Below are 18,311 nucleotides of genomic sequence, written 5' to 3' on the forward strand. Positions count from 1 at the left end.
TCCTTTGCTCCCAGCGGGAGTGAGGGACCGTCCGCCAAATTGCCGCCAAATACCTGGATGTGCCACCCCTCTCCGCAGGCCGCCCCAAGCACCTGCTTGCCAGGCTGGTGCCTGGAGCCGGCCCTGCCCTCAGTGATAGTAAGCATGCTGCCTGGATTTCATCTGCTATGTCCCAAAAGCATGAGTCCTGCCATTGCATGGATAGTCCTTGAGGTTTTTGCTCAATTTGTTTCTCAGTCCTTCCTCTGGCAAAGCCCTAGTCTAGTCACTGAGAGTTTGCCTGAGAGAGAATGGAAGAAAAATTAGTGAGGATTTGGGCCGTTGTACATAAAATGTCCTGGTCAGGACCTGATCCAAAGCCTGCTGAAGTCAGTGGGATTCTTTCCATTGACTTCAGTGGTCTGTAGATCAGTTCCTGGCCCCTAAATCAGCCAAAGCCTGTGGTAGCTTTGCAGAGCAGTTCACGGAGGACATCCCATGATGAAATCGGACACTAGTCAAATAGCGAGAGAAACAACAAAGGGCCAGATTGCACCCCCTTTACTCACCAGAGCAGTCCCAGCTCTTCTTATAAGTAGCTGCTTACCAATACGATCAAAAGTTAATCATCCGGCTATAAACACTTAGCTCTCCAAATGCACCATTTTGGAGAACGTGCATTTTGTAGCTTTATTAGCCATAAAAAGAACTGGAATAGCCCTGAGTTTCCCCTCCAATATTTCATCCTTTGCCTAATGCCAATTGGCTACATGCATTTATATTTTCTGTGTGAATCATCCTCGTGCACAGTGGCTGATGACTTTGCTTGTATCCACTCACTTCAGACAGCTCAGACAGCTTAAAAATACTTTGGGGGATTCAGGGACAACCAAACTGCTGTAAGTAATGGAATGAGTTTATTCTGATTCCCAACTTATACCAACTTCAAGTCAAGTTCTATTCAGGAGGGCCCGATTCAGAACAGCACATAAGCATGTGCTTACGGGTAGGCAGGTGCTTATGTCTCAGGGACTACTATTCAGATGTCCTGAATAGACACACTTTCCCAAATCAGCGCCTAGAAAGATGAAATCCATTGATTAACTTCAGTAGCTTAGCAGCACAGTTCATTTTTTTTCAGTTTATTGATTCTTTATTGGCATTTGCCAATATGTGAAAGGAAAAATCTGCCCTGAATGGGGATTTACCATGTGCTTTGAGATTTTATATCATAGAAGTATGAAATTGTAGGACTGGAAGGGACCTCGAGAGGTCATCTAGTCCAGTCCCCTGCACTCATGGCAGAACTAAATATTATCTAGACCAGTGGTTCTCAACCTGGGATCTGGGACCCCTGGGGGCCCACAAGCAGGTTTCAGGGGGTCTGCCACGCATGGCCAGTATGAGACTCTCTAGGGGCCAGGGCAGAAAGCCAAAGCCCCGCTAGGCGGGAATGTACCATGGGGCCCCGAGCCCCACCACCACGGGCTGAAGCCGAAGCCTGAGCAACTTAACTTCTCCGTGCCCTCTGCGATGTGGGGCCCAAGGCAACTGCCCTGCTTGCTACCCCCTAATGCCGGCCCTGGCTTTTATATGCAGAAAAACAGTGGTTGTGGCACAGCTGGGCCATGGAGGTTTTATAGCATGTTCAGGGGGGGCCTCAGAAAGAAAAAGGTTGAGAACCCCGGATCTAGGCCATCCCAGGTACTCATTCACCACTATTGACAATCCTGGTTTATTGGCACATTGTTTCTTATAGTGGTGCTATCTCTGCTGTTTCTCTTTTTTTCAAAGCTATATCAAATTTTTCTTCATTGCTTTCTTATGAGAGGTCTTATCACTTATGACAATCTGGGAAATATTTTTTTCATCCTCCTTCATACTTTATACACTGGAGTAGAAAATGTCTCTGTTTCAAACTCTCCGCTGTTTAATCAATTGAACAGCTGTTCCTCTCTGGGATGACACCGGGTACATTGAGTCTCCTAGCTTTCTCCTCCAGGTTATGGTAATTGATTCTCTATTTGGTAAGCGCCTGCCTTAACTTGGTATGTTATACTGTGGGCGCTAGTTTGCTAGCATGGCTTTTCCATACAGGGATCTGTAGCAGTCTAGCTTGTTGTTATTTTTGACATGTACTGTATATTGCTGTTGGGATGTGGCTGTTTGTTCCACTGCTCTGGAGGTGAGTACTTTGAGACCTGGGAGTGATGTCATATAGGAGAGGATAATGTTTTTGTTTGGATTTAGGGCTTGTCTACACTTGAAACGCAACAGCGGCACTGCTGCAGCCCTTCAGCGTAGACATTACCTACGCCGATGGGAGGGAGTCTCCCATCAGTGTAGGTAATCCACCTTCCCGAGAGGCAGCAGCTAGGTCGTTTACACTTGTAGATTTCAGTGGACTACATTGGTAGATGTGGATTTATTATAGCATTTACTATAGTATGTTAATTTCATTTCAGTGGATTCACTGCACTTAGCGGTTAGATGTGCAGTTTTCAGTCTGTACTTTTCTTTTCGAAGGCACCCAGTACTGCCTGCTCATTAATGTAACATAGTTTCATGTAGATGGTTATTAATAAATCCGATTGAGCACCCATTGTATTTACTCTGTAATTAAATTATGGGAAACCAGATTTTAGAGGAAATGGAAACCTTGCATGACTGATGAAATGCCTACAGAATATTGCTGGATGACCATCAGGTTAATATCTCTTGGGAACATTGACCAGAATAAATATTTAAATTGATCAATTAAACAATCCACTCTTGAGTTTTTTCAGACTGATGTTATTACTTCTACCTAACTGTGCTGTAAGGAGATCTATTCTCCCTTTGATGTGACACCTAAGTAACTATATAGTAACTGCATTAAAAATTAGCCCTACACGTTCCTAAAGGCAGATAAAAGTCTAGGGCAAAAACTGCTTTTGTTGTTACTGAGCTATTCACGGTGGGGAGTGTGAAACGAGGCTGGCTGTGTCGAAGGTCCCCGGGCAATCCTGCCTGCGCAGGCTCAGGGGAATAGGTTCTGTTGCACATCTTTCTGCTCCTTTCAAAAGGCACCATATTTCTACTACCCCATTATTTCCTGCTAATAGTACATAATATTGAAGGTCAGGACCTAATAATTCCTTATGGCAGCAAACGATGGGCCTGAGCCAAAGCCCACTGACACAAATGGGAATCTCCCCATTGAGGTCGATGTGCTCGAGATAAGGCCCTATGTCTCTTGGGGCTGTGATGCGCTGGTGGGCATGCCAGACAAACCCTCCATCTGGTACTCGAAGGAGTGTTAGTCTGGAATCTTCTCCAGTTACTTTATAGATGCACAGGGTGGTGGGGAAGGATTTCTCTGCACCTATAAAATAGCTACCGCACCTGGCTAGTTATGTCAGTACTACATAACCTGGCTCTGGTAAGAATGTCAGGAATGCTCAGTCTATAACAATACAAGGAGCTGATTACTTGCACTGTCTGCTTAGCTATCTCTTCAGAGTGTTTCTGCTTTAATCATGTGTTCAGGACACTATACTTGGCTCCTGCTAAGGGAGGCTGTACAGTTTGTTGATGCTGGTGTAATTGTAACCCACTGGTTACATAAAGACACCTTTCAAAATCCTTATTCTTGTTATAGTTTGTCTTCAAGCTCACCACAGCCAAACAGCAGGACCATTTTTTCCAAGCCGCCTACCTTGAGGAGAGAGATGCCTGGGTGCGGGATATCAAGAAGGCTATTCAATGCATCGAAGGAGGCCAAAGGTTCGCCAGAAAATCCACCAGAAAGTCCATCAGGCTGCCTGAAACAATCAATCTGAGGTCTGGTATAATGCCTCTCTTCCCCCATTCCCTTCCGTCAGCAGGGAGTAGACAGTAGAGTCAGATAAAGTAACATCAGCCTGAGCTCTTTGGAAGGGATTCACTACCATGTAGGCAAGGCTGGTCTGTCTCCCTGACCTGCAACTGTAATCGCTGAAGACCACCTCCTAGGCAATAAGGCTCACTGGAGGGTCATTTCTAAATCATAATGAGACTAAAACATATGTACAATCGCCACTGAAACATAAGTAACATGCACATGTAGCATCCCAAAGCAATGCTAAAACCTTTCCAGGGACTAGGATGCATGGCAAGCAGCTCTATTTTGCATGCTGCAATGCAAGATCCAAAGCTGATTTCAAATGAAATGAATTACACTTGCCTGAAGGTTCAAGTAACAATAGAATTAACAAGGACCACAGAGTTGTTAACTTTACAGCTGTAGGCATCAGCTCAGCAAAGCCTAGCAAAGGAGTCTAGGGGATAGAATGTAATGGTCCTTCATAGTTTTTCCATTATTAAAATAGACTATAACTTTGAAAATAACTTATTAATATTATTTACATTGTCTAGCACAGGGGTTGGCAACCTCTAGCACGCAGCTTGCCAGGGTAAGCGCCCTGGTGGGCCGGGCCAGTTTGTTTACCTGCCGCATCCGCAGGTTCGGCTGATCGTGGCTCCCACTTGCCGCGGTTCACCGCTTCAGGCCAATGGGGGCTGCGGGAAGCGGCGCGGGCTGAGGGATGTGCTGGCCACGGCTTCCCGCCGCCCCCATTGGCCTGGAGCGGCAAACCACAGCCAGTGGGAGCCGCGATTGGCCGAACCTGCGGACGCGGCAGGTAAACAAACCGGCCCAGCCCGCCAGGGTGCTTACCCTGGCGAGCCGTGTGCCAGAGGTTGCCGACCCCTAGTCTAGCACCTAGCCCCCTGAATCGGGTCCGGGGCCATTGTGCTAGGCTCTGTAACACACAGAGTAAATGACAGTCCCGGCCCAAAAGAACTTACAAATGAAAGGGTGAAATCTTGGCCCTTTTGAAGTCAATGACAAAACTCCCGTTGATGTCAATGGCCCCTAAAACACAAGATGTAGCAGGTGGGTGACCCAAACAAGTGCGCAGCGGGACGGGGAAGGGGAAGATGGGATAATGATCATAAAAATAATAATAATTAAAGGCTGTATTTAGACTTGATTATTACTCATAACCTTTAGGCTCATATTTTTATAAGCAGCCAGTGGTTTTATGTGCCTTGTTTTTTGGGAGCCCAGCTTGGAGACACTTTGAAGGGGCCCAATTTTCAGAAAGTTCTGCGCACCTGCCAGCTGAAAATCAGGCATCTTTCAAGGTGTTTCAGCAATGGAGGCACTCAAAATCCTTAGTCACTCTTAAAAATCTTGGCTTTAAAGGAATCTGCTGGCTTAGCTAGGCTGCCACTGATCTGGGCTCTGGTGATGTGCTCGCTGCTTGATACTAGCCGCTGAGTTTATTTATACGTGTACATTGCATTATGGACCTTTGCAAACGCTGGTTAAGTGTGCACCATAATGTACTGCGGTAGCCTACATGCCTCTGAACTGTGAGGATGGCACTTGGCTTGTGATAAGTTAAAGATGGATAGGGAATTGTCATGGCAGGGGACAAGGAAGAAGGAGGTGCTTTGCACTGGTGGAAGAGGGAGCCACTTCCGGGAAAGGAGAAAGCCAGAGGCAGCAGAGGTGCAAAGAGAACTGGAGTAATAGGAATAGAGAACAGGGAGAGGAGAGGAGATGGTGACTAGATATTCCTCTGGCCAGTTCCACTGCAACTGGGGCAAAACTCAAATTCCATTGAAATTAGCCGAGACATGGGGACTGCACTACAAAAGCAGGATAACTCCAGTAAACCTTATTTTCTGATCAACCTAATCATGTAATATTTCATATGGTATGTATTACATGCCCTAACAGATTAATTAAGCTCTAGCAGCTGATGATGATTGAGAGAGTAAGACATAGGAAAAAGGAAGGAGTTTCTGCATCTCTGGTTTCTTGCTTATTCATCTCCCTGGAAGAGCTATCTTTAGTTTAGTCTTTACAGTTTATCTAACAACCAAGCCAAAGCATAAAGCACTGCAGAAATGGGCTAGCAATTAGAGTTGGTTGGAACATTTTCAAAGTACTGATTTCAACAATTTTTTTGATGGGAAGGTTTCTGAGGTCCAGGGTGGATGCACCATTCACTTCAGGGGGTGGGGGAAAGGAGGGAGGGAGAGGGAGAGAGAGAGAGAGAGACCTCAATCAAAATCCTAATGTTTCAGTACTATTCCATTTTGCAAAAATGTTCAACAGTTTTGGTTCCACGCGGAACCGTCTCCAGCCTGCTCTATTTGCAATACTTTCCAGACTAAGCGGCCTGTCAGAGAACCCAAATCTAGTGAAAAGTAAAAGATATGCGAAGGCCAAGAAATATGGCATCCATTTGTTAATGTTTAGAAAACGAAGGGAAACAGGTTTTGTCTCAGAATATGATCTTCCAGCAAAATAAATACAAGGCCCTGTCTGCTGTGCTGAGGATATTCTTTGGTGGGAGACAAAATTGCACACGGCCCAGTCCTGAACTTAGGCTAACTTCAGTTGGCTTCAGTGGGAGATTTGTCTGACAAAGGACTGAATAACAACTGAACAAGAACCTCAGGACTTGGCCCAGAGAATTTAATTTCCTCTGCTAGCGGGCTGGCTCTACAACCCAGGGGCCTAAAGCAATGGAACTATCTAGGGCATGCATATAGGTGCTCTGGAGGAGGGAAATCAGACCATGAGTTGCTGAGGCTACTGCAGGGACTCCTAAAGCATGAGGATTCTGCCAATAAATCAAACTCATAAAGTTCTTGATCCTCCAGTTCCCAGACAGGCCAGGAAGAAGTTGCAGGAGGAACTTAATACAAGGAGGGACGTCCAGGAAGGAGGCCATTCTGTGAAGCTTTGCCACAGTGCTTGGAGTGTGTTGTGTCTCTGCTCACACTATCGATTCCCCATTTTGTTCTGTCGCCCAAATGGAATATTGAGCCTTGTGGACTTTCCTGTCCAGACCTGCTGCTGAAGACAGCACAAGAATCAGATTGTGAGCTGGGGAGGCCTCCAAAAGTACTAGGCTCCATGCAGTCATTTGTCTTCCTTGGGCTTAAGCCAAGTAAGCTGTTGTGTTGGAGAGGCAACAGTGCCAAGAGAATGTGAGGCACTTCCCCAGTACAGAGTGAGCACTGCATTATTACACCAAATAGTTAAAAGCTGCCTAGTTCTTAACAATTCCCACGGTTCCTTTTTACACACAGCGCCTTGTATCTCTCAATGAAGGACTCCAACAAAGGAATAAAAGAACTGAAGCTGGAAAAAGACAAAAAAGTGTTCAATCACTGCTTTACAGGTAACGAGCTCTTGTTCCCCATTTGCCATTTAAAGTGCTCCAGGCAATGAAATATATAGTAGGGCTCAAGTCATGACACTGCAGGTGTACATCTCTGAGCTGCATAGGGCCCAGCCAGAGCCATATAAAATTCAGAGAAGAACAACTGGTGGAAGCTTTCTCCATCAATAGAAAGTGGGTTTCTGTAGAGTGTTCAGAAGCGTCTGCCATAGGCCAGGTAGGAGGTGGTTACGGATGGAACAGATTGCGCCTGTTGTTCTAAAATGTGATCAGAGAGATGAAAGAATTGAAGCAGCTCTTTTCATCCAGCGTGTCATGAAATCCTTAATGCCACTGAAATATTCTTAAAGGGGTACTGTGCGGTATTGGCTCCAATCAGCAAAACTACCCTGCGAGTAGGCCGGGCTCCCATCCTGCTCCAAGACAAAGTCTATAGTGTGCTGGAAAGGGTCAAAACTCACCCCCACCCTGGGGTACTGCTTTATTAACAAAGTAACTCCAAAGAATCTCTTTCCCTAGGCTGGGCTATTCCTAGGATTCCTCACTTAGGACTTATCAGCTCCACCCTGTCTCCCCGACTAGTCCCACTTCCTTTCTGTCTAGGGTACAGTTAATGAGCTACCCTTGCCACCCGGAGTCAGCTGGTCAGCACTAACAGTGCGGCTCAGCAAGAGAACACTGCCACATACCCAGATTAGCCTGTCATGTTTGTCATTTAAAATATCAGATTCATGAACACAGAGAGCAGGCCAATTGCCTCTGTATACTTAACAGATCTTGTCATGGTTATTTTCTTGGGTAATGGCTGTTAATACACATCTTGTTTTATTATCTTGTGACTAGGCAGCTGTGTGATTGATTGGCTAGTGTCGAACAACGCTATCCGAAATCGCAAGGAGGGTCTCATGCTAGCCTCTTCCCTATTAAATGAAGGCTACCTGCAGGCAGCTGGGGACACTTCTAAGAGCGCTGCCGAAGGATTGACGGACACCCCCTTCCTTGATCTACCTGATGCCTATTACTACTTTGTGAGTATTGTGGCATGTTCTTCTATCTTCCAAAGTTTGAACATGGGCTTCTAGACTTACTGCTGTCGTCAGTCCCACAAATCCTGTGAAAGTGACTATGTAGAGATGTCAAGTATCAGGGAGTAGCCGTGTTAGTCTGTATCTACAAAAACAATAAGGAGTCTGGTGGCACCTTAAAGACTAACAGATTTATTTGAGCATAAGCTTTCGTGGGTAAAAACCTCACTGTCTCTCTCTGTGGCTTCCAGAATGAAATTGCCCAATATAAAGGTTTTTTTTTTAAATGGTTGTCCTAGCAGCCAGCTCAGTAAACTCAGTCTGAGATCTGAAAGTCAAGCTGGGTTCTTTCTGATTTACACATCCTCACTAGTAATAGAAATACTGCCACTGGAACTTAGCTAACAATTCTGCTGATGATACATGAGCCTGAGAAGAATCCAGTTCACTGATCACAGGGCTGGACTTGCTCTGGAGTTTCTCAGAGGAGTGAAGTGTTACAAAGTGATTTTTGTCAGTAAAGTCACCGGACGTGACTCAGTCGACACAAGGAGCAGGTCGCACCCAACCTTTAGCGGGCAGGAAAGCTTCTTTCTTTAATATTTTGTTTCACCCCCGCCTCCGCCTCCCCCTCCCCCTCCCCCTCCCCCTCCCCCCCCCCGATGTAGCATGGATCATCTCAGCTGAGCTAGATTGGTAACCATACATTTGATGGATTTATTTTAATAGAGTACTTCAGACATAAGCTGGTTATCTGAAAAGCATGAAATACCACTCATGTTAGGCAAATGTTTAAAGTCATTTGGTGTACTGAGTCAAATTATTGTTTCTATTAAATAATGTTATTTAAAAGCTCTTACTCCTATAAGTTCTGTTTACACTAATCACATCTGTGGTGGAAAGCTTGACATCAATAAGAGTTTTGTCTGAGTAAGGACTGTGGATTTGGCCAATTAATTCATTTATCCTCATAAAGTGCCTATGAGGTAGGGCATTTTTACAGATGGGGAAACTGAGGCAGAAAAGTTGTGTCTTGCCTAAGGCAACGTTAGCAGTCAAATTCCTGGCTCCCAGGCCTGTGCTCGGACCACACCTGTCTCACACTGTTGCATTCTGTTTCAGCTTTTTTCCAGTTCTAATACATGCCAGTAGGTCAGGGCATCAAGAAAGCCCGGTATCACATGTCAGCATTTAACTTGACATTGCATGAAGTACAAAATGTAATTGTTGTCTATGAGCCACATAACTATTTCTCTGCAACTGCATCTTTTGAACTGTGCCATGTTTCAGTAAACTGCATCACACTGATGTGATTGCAGGGTTGCTGTGGAACTTGCAAATATTGCAGGCATCTGGAGACAACTAAAGTCAGTGCTGGCTTCAAAACCTCACAGAGGGAATAGAAAAGTGCAGACTATGGACCCCAGTGCCCAGTTCTTGTTGGTGGAAAGGGGGTTAAGCCTAGGCAGCAGCATTCCCTGCTGTTTCCAAATTTCGTGAATGCCTGTGGAGGAGGGAATGGGCATGGCTGGGTAGTGGAGCCAGGTGATGGTAGCTCTCACTGGCATCCTTCCTTCTCAAGCCTGCAGAAAATGGCTGTGTCAGCACTTACATGAGTTCCACTCTGCACACTGAAAGTCATTGTAAGGGAAGGTTTGGAGCAGTCACTGGTTGGCATGGTGGGAGCCTTATTATCATGGGGAAAGAAAGGGGTCAACAGGGAGTAGTGTATGGGCACTGAGACGCAGAACAAAGCTCCAGCTTTCTCCAAATGTCCTGAGATCCATGGGAAAATCCCACAGAGAACCTGGCCCTATGCCCATTTGGCCCCCACATTCAATGGATGACTCTGTGGGAACTCTGCTGGTCGAAACTCAGAATTTCTTGGCTTTTCTGGAAGATTTTCCAGAGGAAGGGTTGTTTTGGCCTCATGGCTAGCAAATAATAAGCCAAGCACAAGCTGACCTCCTTTCAGTAGGAAAACAAACCCCAGCAGCACGTGGTTACTGAAGGTTGTCCTTTTCCTTGTGTTCATACAGGCAGACAGTGGGTTCTTCTGTGAAGGGAATTCTAGTGATGATGACGTGGTCTTGAAGGAAGAGTTCAGAGGCACAGTGGTCAAACAGGGCTGTTTACTGAAGCAGGTCAGTATTTCACTCGTTCTGCTGTTTTACAACAGGAATGAAGTCAACGAAATACAAGAATAAAATATATCCAGCAGCTTCTCAAGAGCTTGGAGCTAAGCTGGGCCATCTGAATGTAACACATTATGAGTGTTTGTTACGGGCCCCCCTCTGTGTCAATCCACAGAAAATATGAGTTAGGCTAGCCCAGGGATCGGCAACCTTTGGCATGCGGCCTGCCAGGGTAAGCACCCTGGCGGGCCAGGCCGGTTTGTTTACCAGCCGCGTCCGCAGGTTCAGCTGATCGCGGCTCCCACTGGCCACAGTTCACCGCTCCAGGCCAATGGGGGCTGCGGGAAGCGGCGCGGGCTGAGGGAAGTGCTGGCCGCTGCTTCCTGCAGCTCCCATTGGCCTGGAGCGGCAAACCGCGGCCAGTAGGAGCCGCAATCGGCCGAACCTGCGGACTCGGCAGGTAGGCAAACCTGCCCAGCCCTCCAGGGTGCTTACGCTGGCGGGCCACGTGCCAAAGGTTGCCGATCCCTGGGCTAGCCCCTAGCAACAGTGCTTTAGCTCAGGCTGTAGCAGTTTATGCTTTTAGCTCTGGAGGACTCTGGTTCCATCAACAGCGTGTTGGCCAAGGTGGTGGCTGTTACATGAGTACTTAGCAGCTGAGATCGTTCTCAGAGTGTTCTTGAACCTCCTCACTTTGTACAAAGATGCTTTCTGCTGAGATTAACTGGTACTTTTGTCCAAGTTACCAAGGTTTACTGTTGTTATTTACATGACAGTAGTGCCTAAAGGCCCAATCAAATTTGGGGCCCCATCATGCGAGGTGCTATAAATACACATAGAGAGGGACAGATCCTGCCCCCAAAAGTTGATAATCTAAAGAGACAAGATAGGCAAACTGTGTGAGGAGTAGCCACAGCTGGTTAGTGGAACACATGGGACTAGAACCCAGGTTTCCAGTCTCGTTATACAGCACTGTACCTACTAGACCACACTGCCTTGCAAACTGGGGGGATCATATCCCAGCTCTGCCAGAGACTTCCTATGTGTCCCTGGACAAGCCACTTACTTGATCCCCCCTCTGAAAGGGAAATAATAACTTTCCCCAGGATACCTTCCTTTCTATACACAATATACAACCTAATTACAATAGCTTTTCATAGAATCATAGAATCATAGAACTGGAAGGGACCTCGAGAGGTCATCTAGTCCAGTCCCCTGCACTCAAGGCAGGACTAAGTATTATCTAGACTATCCCTGACAGGTGTTTGTCCAACCTGCTCTTAAAAATCCCCAATGATGGAGATTCCACAACCTCCCTAGGCAATTTATTCCAGTGCTTAACCACTGTGACAGTTACGAAGGTTTTGCCTAATGTCCAACCTAAACCGCCCTTGCTGCAATTTAAGCCCATTGCTTCTTGTCCTATCCTCAGAGGTTAAGAAGAACAATTTTTCTCCCTCCTCCTTGTAACAACCTTTTCCCTTTTGACACGCCTGAAGGAACACGACGGCAATCAGAATACTAGCAGAATAGTCAGGGAGGATCAGGGTTCTTCAGTGACATTAACACTGTGCAGCAGCACAATGCGACAAGAGACACCGGGGTGGGAGTAAGATATTAGGTATTGATTGTCCCCAGCTAACTGACTGAAACCAAAAATCTTAGTTTGGCCAACATTTAAAATATGATGCCCTGTCCTGGAGCAATGTGACATGCTCCATACATGTATGAAAGCCCGTGCACATTTCAAAGGAAGATAATGTGATATTTAGTCATAGAAATGGGTAAGCCAAATAAGTTCCAAGGAGTGGGGGTTTGGTGGGGCTGCAGGTAGGGTAAGTAGCCAGTGCTTCTAGGAGTGACCTAGTATTATCAGAAGCCATGGAACGTAGAAGCTAGAATTGTACAGATCTGTTACATCCTCCACCCCCTCTGGGCATACAGGTTTAGCTGCTACAAAGTCGTTCATAGCAATATCCTTTGAGACACTGAGGCCCCGATGTTGCAATGAACTCCCTGGGGGTGGACCACAGCACCCACCCAGAGCCCATTGACTTCACTGAGGCTTTGTGCAGGTGTAGTATTCTGCCCACGCAGAGCTCATTGCAGTATCAAGTTTTAGGTACTAGAGTGGTGGACTCTATAAAAAACAAAAAGATAGGTAGATGAATATCATTGCTGGGTGGTATAATGCCTCTTCTTTGTCTAGGAACAGTCCCCAGTCTCCTCTCTGGAGGAACTGAGACAGAAATACCCCTTTTATTGTCACCTTTTCTGCTCCCTAATTCTATTTGGTGTTTAGATCACATGATGATAGGTGTCATGATGATGATGATAATGAATGCATAGATAACATGGATACACTACTTGAATGTCTGAGTCTGTGAATGATGCCACAAATCATCTGCAGGGAGCCTGAGTACTTATTGGCCATGTCATTTGTACTCTTCCTGTTAAACTGCATCCACTATTTAAAGGGATGTGACTCTTCACCACATTTCTGCCATTATTCACTTCCCCGCACCCACCACTGTTGGCCCATATCTAGTGAGTAAAGAACTTCCTTGTGAACAGCAATAGTTACTTGAGAAACTGAAATATTTTTGAAATAGTGGGAGGAAATGATGCCTGACAGACCCTTTTGACTAATATTAATCTGGTTTTGATCATCCCACTCAAAGTCACCGTTTCTGAGTGTTGCTGCTTCTGCCTTGAAAGTCTATTTTTCAAGACTGTAGTTATGGCTGATAAAAATGCTGATCTATTTTAAGTGAATAATAGTATCTACTTGTGTGACTTTCTTCATGTACAGGCAGGAAAACTAACTCCCGAATTAGATACTGGGTAAGATTTTAAAAAGTGCCTAAATGAAATCTTGAAATCAAGCCTAAGTTAATTTTGGTGCCAAATTCACTTAGGTGCCTAATTCACTTAGGTACCTTTGAAAACATTATCTAGTGTAAGTTCCTTCATTGAAGGCACCCATATATCAAGGCCAAAACATTAGTTTTTCAGCTATATTTTCCTATTCTTGTGTATGTGATTCCCTTTAAACAAAGCAGAATATTAGGTGACTTTTTGTAAATTTGCTTAGGGGCATCGGAGGAAAAACTGGAAAGTGAGAAAGTTTATCCTAAGAGAGGACCCTGCATATCTGCACTACTATGATCCTGCTGGGGTGAGTGATTTTGTCCATATTTTTACCAGCATCATTCAAGAGCTTCTTAAAGACCTGATCTCCAGGTGGACTGGTGACTGGAATGTTCCTTTGCGAGTGTTTGGGCAGCATGTGTGTATGGGGGAAGTACTTGTGCTGCTTCTGACTAACTGTAGCTGTTCTCTAGATAAGCAAAGAACGTCAGGCTCTACATGTGCTGGGTGGGTGTGGCTGAGTGAAAGTTCCTGGACCTGGGAAAGAGGCGGCCATGAGTGTCAATCTGTGCTTCCCTGCATCTGTCCTTTTAGCCAGTGATTAATTACATTAACAGTACTGTCAGGCTGGCTGCAGTGGTTCATGACTGGGAGTGCCAACCTCAGGGCAGATTGTCAAAAAGCAGGACAGACGCTCCAAACTGGTGGTGTGTTCTACAATTAGATTTCACTACCCCAGTAACAAATGTGAATTCCTGGGTCACAGTAACAGTCTAACCATGGAGTCACAGAGAGTCCCCTTACGCACTCCAGTTTCTCTTGCCATCCAGGCAAGCTGGACTTAGTGATAAATGGACACTTACACCAAAAATCACAAAATATTAAGGTTGCTCCCAGTCCCAAGAGATGAGTCACTTACCCCAGATCAATTTGTACCTGAGATCCCACACCCACACTGATAGCTAGTCTTATAGTAAACTAATTAAGGATTTATTAACTACGAGAAAGAAATGAGTTATTTACAGATTTGTGCTTATATGTTGCCTGCTTCAATGAGTTACAATCTTAGGTTCAGAAAGGTGACAGAGACGTAGTAATCTGTCCACCGAATGTCATGTAGGGCTAACCCAGGTTGATCCTGGGGATATTTGCTTTTGTTTCTCAGCTCCAGCCCTTGTGAAAGTCCAAACAGCAAGGAGATAACCAGTCCTTCTTGTGAGCATCTTTATATGCCCTTCCCCCAGAGTTCAAAGTGATGGGACAAGCATTCCCGCACGTAACTTCTTCATGGGTGGATGGGGCAATCAACAAAGTTTTTGTCGTAAAATGGCCTATTTAGTCTTGATCATCCTTCTTGAAGGGCAGGGAAAACACTCTTCCTGCCTACATTCGCAGACTCAGAGGAGGCATTCTTACAATTATAAAGAAAAACTTTCATATTATCTTATGGCAAGGGATACAGACATTACAAGTAAGATTAATGCATGCAGCAACTTACAAGCATTTTATAGAGTCTAAACACTAAACACATTGCTATAAGTCTAACACCTAACTTGAACAATACTAAGCTACCAGGTGAGACGGTCTAGTTTCCAGCTATGAATTCGTCAGTGCTCAGCTGATGCCTACAACCTTGGCAAGAGCTGGCACCTGATTTACCAGCGTCACAATACACCTTTGTTTACAGGCCCAGACTAGATTAAAATCTGTTAGGCCATAAAAACAAGTTAATCAAATACAGTCAGCCTTTGTATTGTTATATTTTCTGTGTTAGCCTGAGCCAGGATACTTTGTCTCTTGTATAATTACAGTGGGACAAATTCTTCCCAAATATAAGTAGATGCCTTGATGGAGCTGCACCTGCACCTGCTTACATCAGGGATTAATATGGCTCCTGGGGACCCAATGCTTCCCTGCATCTGCGCTCAGTGCAGGGGTGGGAACAGTAAGGTGCCAGTTATGTCTGTTTGAGCGTATGCTGGCCAAGCCCTAGTGGTGTCAGGGTGGCCTAGAGCCAGTGAAGATCGGCATAGAGGAGTTTTGCTCTGCCACACCCCCAGCGCACTGCCAACCCCTTTGCTGGAATGGGCCTGTGTTAGGGCACAAGAGCTGCTACTTTCAGGTTTGTGCCAGCAGAAATTTTCTCTCCACAAGGAGAATTCTCCCCTGACCACTTGCAGCCACAGTCCTGAGCTGCACAAGAGAGCTAGAGTGTAAACAAGAATCTGGCCTAGCATGCCTGTGGTGGTGGTTGTCCTTCTGTAGAGAAGGCCTTTTTGGAACAAGCCCCCTTCTCAAACAATGTTGAGTGGAACTGCATCTGCTGGCTGAATGTTGCGTTGCTCCTATTCGTTGAAGGAAGGGCCCAGTCAATCCAGATCTTGCACTTCGTACAAATCTCTACGTTCTTCTTGCACACTGAGCTCAGAATGGATCCTCCAAAATATCTAGCGGAGCCTGTATTCCAAAGGGGCTCCCCCATCCACATGCAGATTTGCCCCGTCCCACTGTGCCCATTTCTCATCGATCTGTGCCATACTTTTGCATCATACATCCCTGCTTCCAGTGAAGAGCTCCAGTCAGATATATCTGGACAGTTTTAGAAGCAGACGTGTTGGATTTTAAACCATGCCAATGACTGTTTTGTTTGGCATTCTTGTCAGGGAGAAGATCCACTTGGAGCGATTCACTTGAGGGGTTGCGTGGTGACAGCTGTCGAAGACATACCAGATGGTAAGGAAACACACAAACAGCAGTGTGGTGTTTGCAGTACACGTACACATCTAGATGTAGTCAGACAACATCCTGGCTCAGAAATAAGCCATTCAGAATTCATCATGAATGGATCAGGTCAGCAGCATTAATCCCAGAACTGGGTCTCCACAGCTATCCTGATTTGTCTGCAGTGAAGAAAGACTGAGCTAAAGGGAGTTAGGGAAATGCATATTTTGTCATATGCTTAGGCTAACTCTACTTGGCTTCTATGCTGAGGTAATCTGCACAAGGCCCCATGAACTTTGGGGCTACTGCAGGCCATGACTCTGGACGGGAATTGTTGTAGCAAGAGGGGTTAGGCCAAGGAGCAGTCAATCTATACCTTATACTCTCTTCTGAAATCAGGGAAAATGCTCACGGGGGACAAACCACCATAGTTAATCCTGCAAGGACTAACATTATCAGCCACTCCATAAGTTTTCCTCTCCTTTGAGGGATGGATTGTTTGTAACAAAGCAAGGTTGGCTATTGGGTACTTGACTCCTGAGAGAGCTGTGCTGTCACAGGTGAAGGATGCATGGAGGCATCACAATCTGGGGTGGTTTGAGCTTCCTTTCTTTGCAGATAGCTGTGCTCGGCTGATTTTGGAGGCTGCACTGAGCCCACACCACAGCTGTGACTTATGGGAGGGTTGGATGTAGCCCTTAGCACTTGATAAATGTGTCACTCTCATTCTATAGTGTTGGTAGTTCCTGTTCCTGATTCCATAGGGGGAGGCTTCTATTCACGGATGTGATTTTTGGTATTTGAGAAGTCTTTCTTAGTAATAGCAGAGTCAGTGATAATGGTACACAGAAAGGAAAACCCAGCATGGTTTTAGAAGCAGGAACACTGTAAACATGGGCTAAAATTTCTCCATTCGCTTCTGTAATTTGCTACTTTCTTCCCTCCCCCCCACTCCTTAGCCAAGAAGCATGACGTTGACACCAACCTGTTTGAAATCATCACAGCAAATGAAGTCCACTATTTTTTGCAAGCAGCCACACCTGTGGAGCGTACAGAATGGATCAAAGCAATTCAAGTTGTTTCTAGGACTGGGAAATGAAGACCAGCCTCCAGCAAAGAAAACCAAACTGAGCGCTCCTAGCAAAAGGGAATTTTAATATGTTGCCCAAGGAAGTGATTTCATCCATAGAGTCTTCTCTCCCTGATGCTTGTGGGTAGAATGGGCAGTTTCATTTCTGTCATGGCTACTAACAAACTAATGAACTCTCCACTATTGTAACCAAGAGATTTTACTAATTTATAGTATAAAATATGTCTTACTAACTTGTGTTTCTTTGTAATTATTAGCACATTCTGTGAAGGTAACACCTTGGGCCTTTTTGTTCATATTGAAGATGGTGAGAGTTTTGTCATTAACTTAGTTGAGGGCAAGATCACGCCACTGATGTAAATAAAAGTAACTCAAACTGTCAGATATCAGCATTCTTTTGTTATTCACCTACATTCCAATGTCTTCAAGTAAGCTACATCTACGCCACACCAATATTTGGACTACAGGGGGTATGAATAGTATTGTGCACCAAAGTGCTGCACGGTCACTTGAAAGAGTGGACGCTGTGGGCGTGAACTAAAAGGTTTCTACTTCACATTAATGCAGTCCTGTTTGAAGAGCACTACATTAACACAAACTAGAAACCTTTTAGTTTATGCCTGCAGCATCAACACAAGGGGAGTTACCGGGCAGCATTTTAGTGCACACAACTATTCATACCTCGGTAGTCTGAACTGTTGGGCAGTGTAGACAAGCCCTATAGTATTTATTTATGGGAGAAACATTTTTGCACCTTCTGTAACCAGAATAAATACTAACATTGGGGTGGTTCTGTTTATCTGATCAATTACATAATCTACATGTGTCCACAAAAGGCTACTAGGAAGATGACTTGGACATGGATTAAAACTAGAGCAGTGTCAGATTCTGCATGTAGCCCTGGTTTTGGCTACCATTTTCCTATATGCAGGAGAACCTCAAAGCTTAGACAGTTTGGTTTCAATAAGTAACCAAAAACTCAGCTACTTATCCAGAACACTTTGGTCAAGAAATCAGCCGGGGTGGCAGCATCTCTATATTTTACTCTTTCCATTTCTGAGCCCAGACAAAACCAGGAAATGAAAATGTAGAAAAGTGGGGGATGTGGGGTAAACTGAACACTTAAAAACTGGTGTGTGTTCTGGGCCAAGATTTGGGTAGTTCTTGAAATATAAACATACTCTTTACATTTTGAGAGCCCCTTCAAGGCCCTCAAAGGCAGTCCTTGTTTTATCTGACCTGCTTTACCGGTTCTACTTTATGTAGG

At 45.2% G+C, this 18,311-nt stretch overlaps 1 protein-coding gene across 1 annotated transcript in view; it reads left to right on the forward strand.

Moving 5' to 3' along the window:
* Positions 1 to 17,390, forward strand: part of PLEK (pleckstrin) — a 24,698-nt gene extending 7,308 nt beyond the window's left edge. Inside the window, exons 3-9 of the mRNA XM_024201305.2 lie at positions 3,620 to 3,801; positions 7,111 to 7,202; positions 8,046 to 8,230; positions 10,267 to 10,371; positions 13,457 to 13,540; positions 15,897 to 15,966; positions 16,914 to 17,390. Of these exons, the coding sequence (XP_024057073.1) occupies positions 3,620 to 3,801; positions 7,111 to 7,202; positions 8,046 to 8,230; positions 10,267 to 10,371; positions 13,457 to 13,540; positions 15,897 to 15,966; positions 16,914 to 17,053 (858 nt within the window). The 3' untranslated portion in view covers positions 17,054 to 17,390. The remainder of the gene's footprint in view (positions 1 to 3,619; positions 3,802 to 7,110; positions 7,203 to 8,045; positions 8,231 to 10,266; positions 10,372 to 13,456; positions 13,541 to 15,896; positions 15,967 to 16,913) is intronic.
* The last annotated feature ends 921 nt before the right edge of the window (positions 17,391 to 18,311 follow it).

This window comes from Terrapene carolina, unplaced genomic scaffold (assembly GCF_002925995.2).
Source record: "Terrapene carolina triunguis isolate 2854851 unplaced genomic scaffold, T_m_triunguis-2.0 Scaffold132, whole genome shotgun sequence".
Lineage (NCBI taxonomy): Eukaryota > Metazoa > Chordata > Testudines > Emydidae > Terrapene > Terrapene triunguis.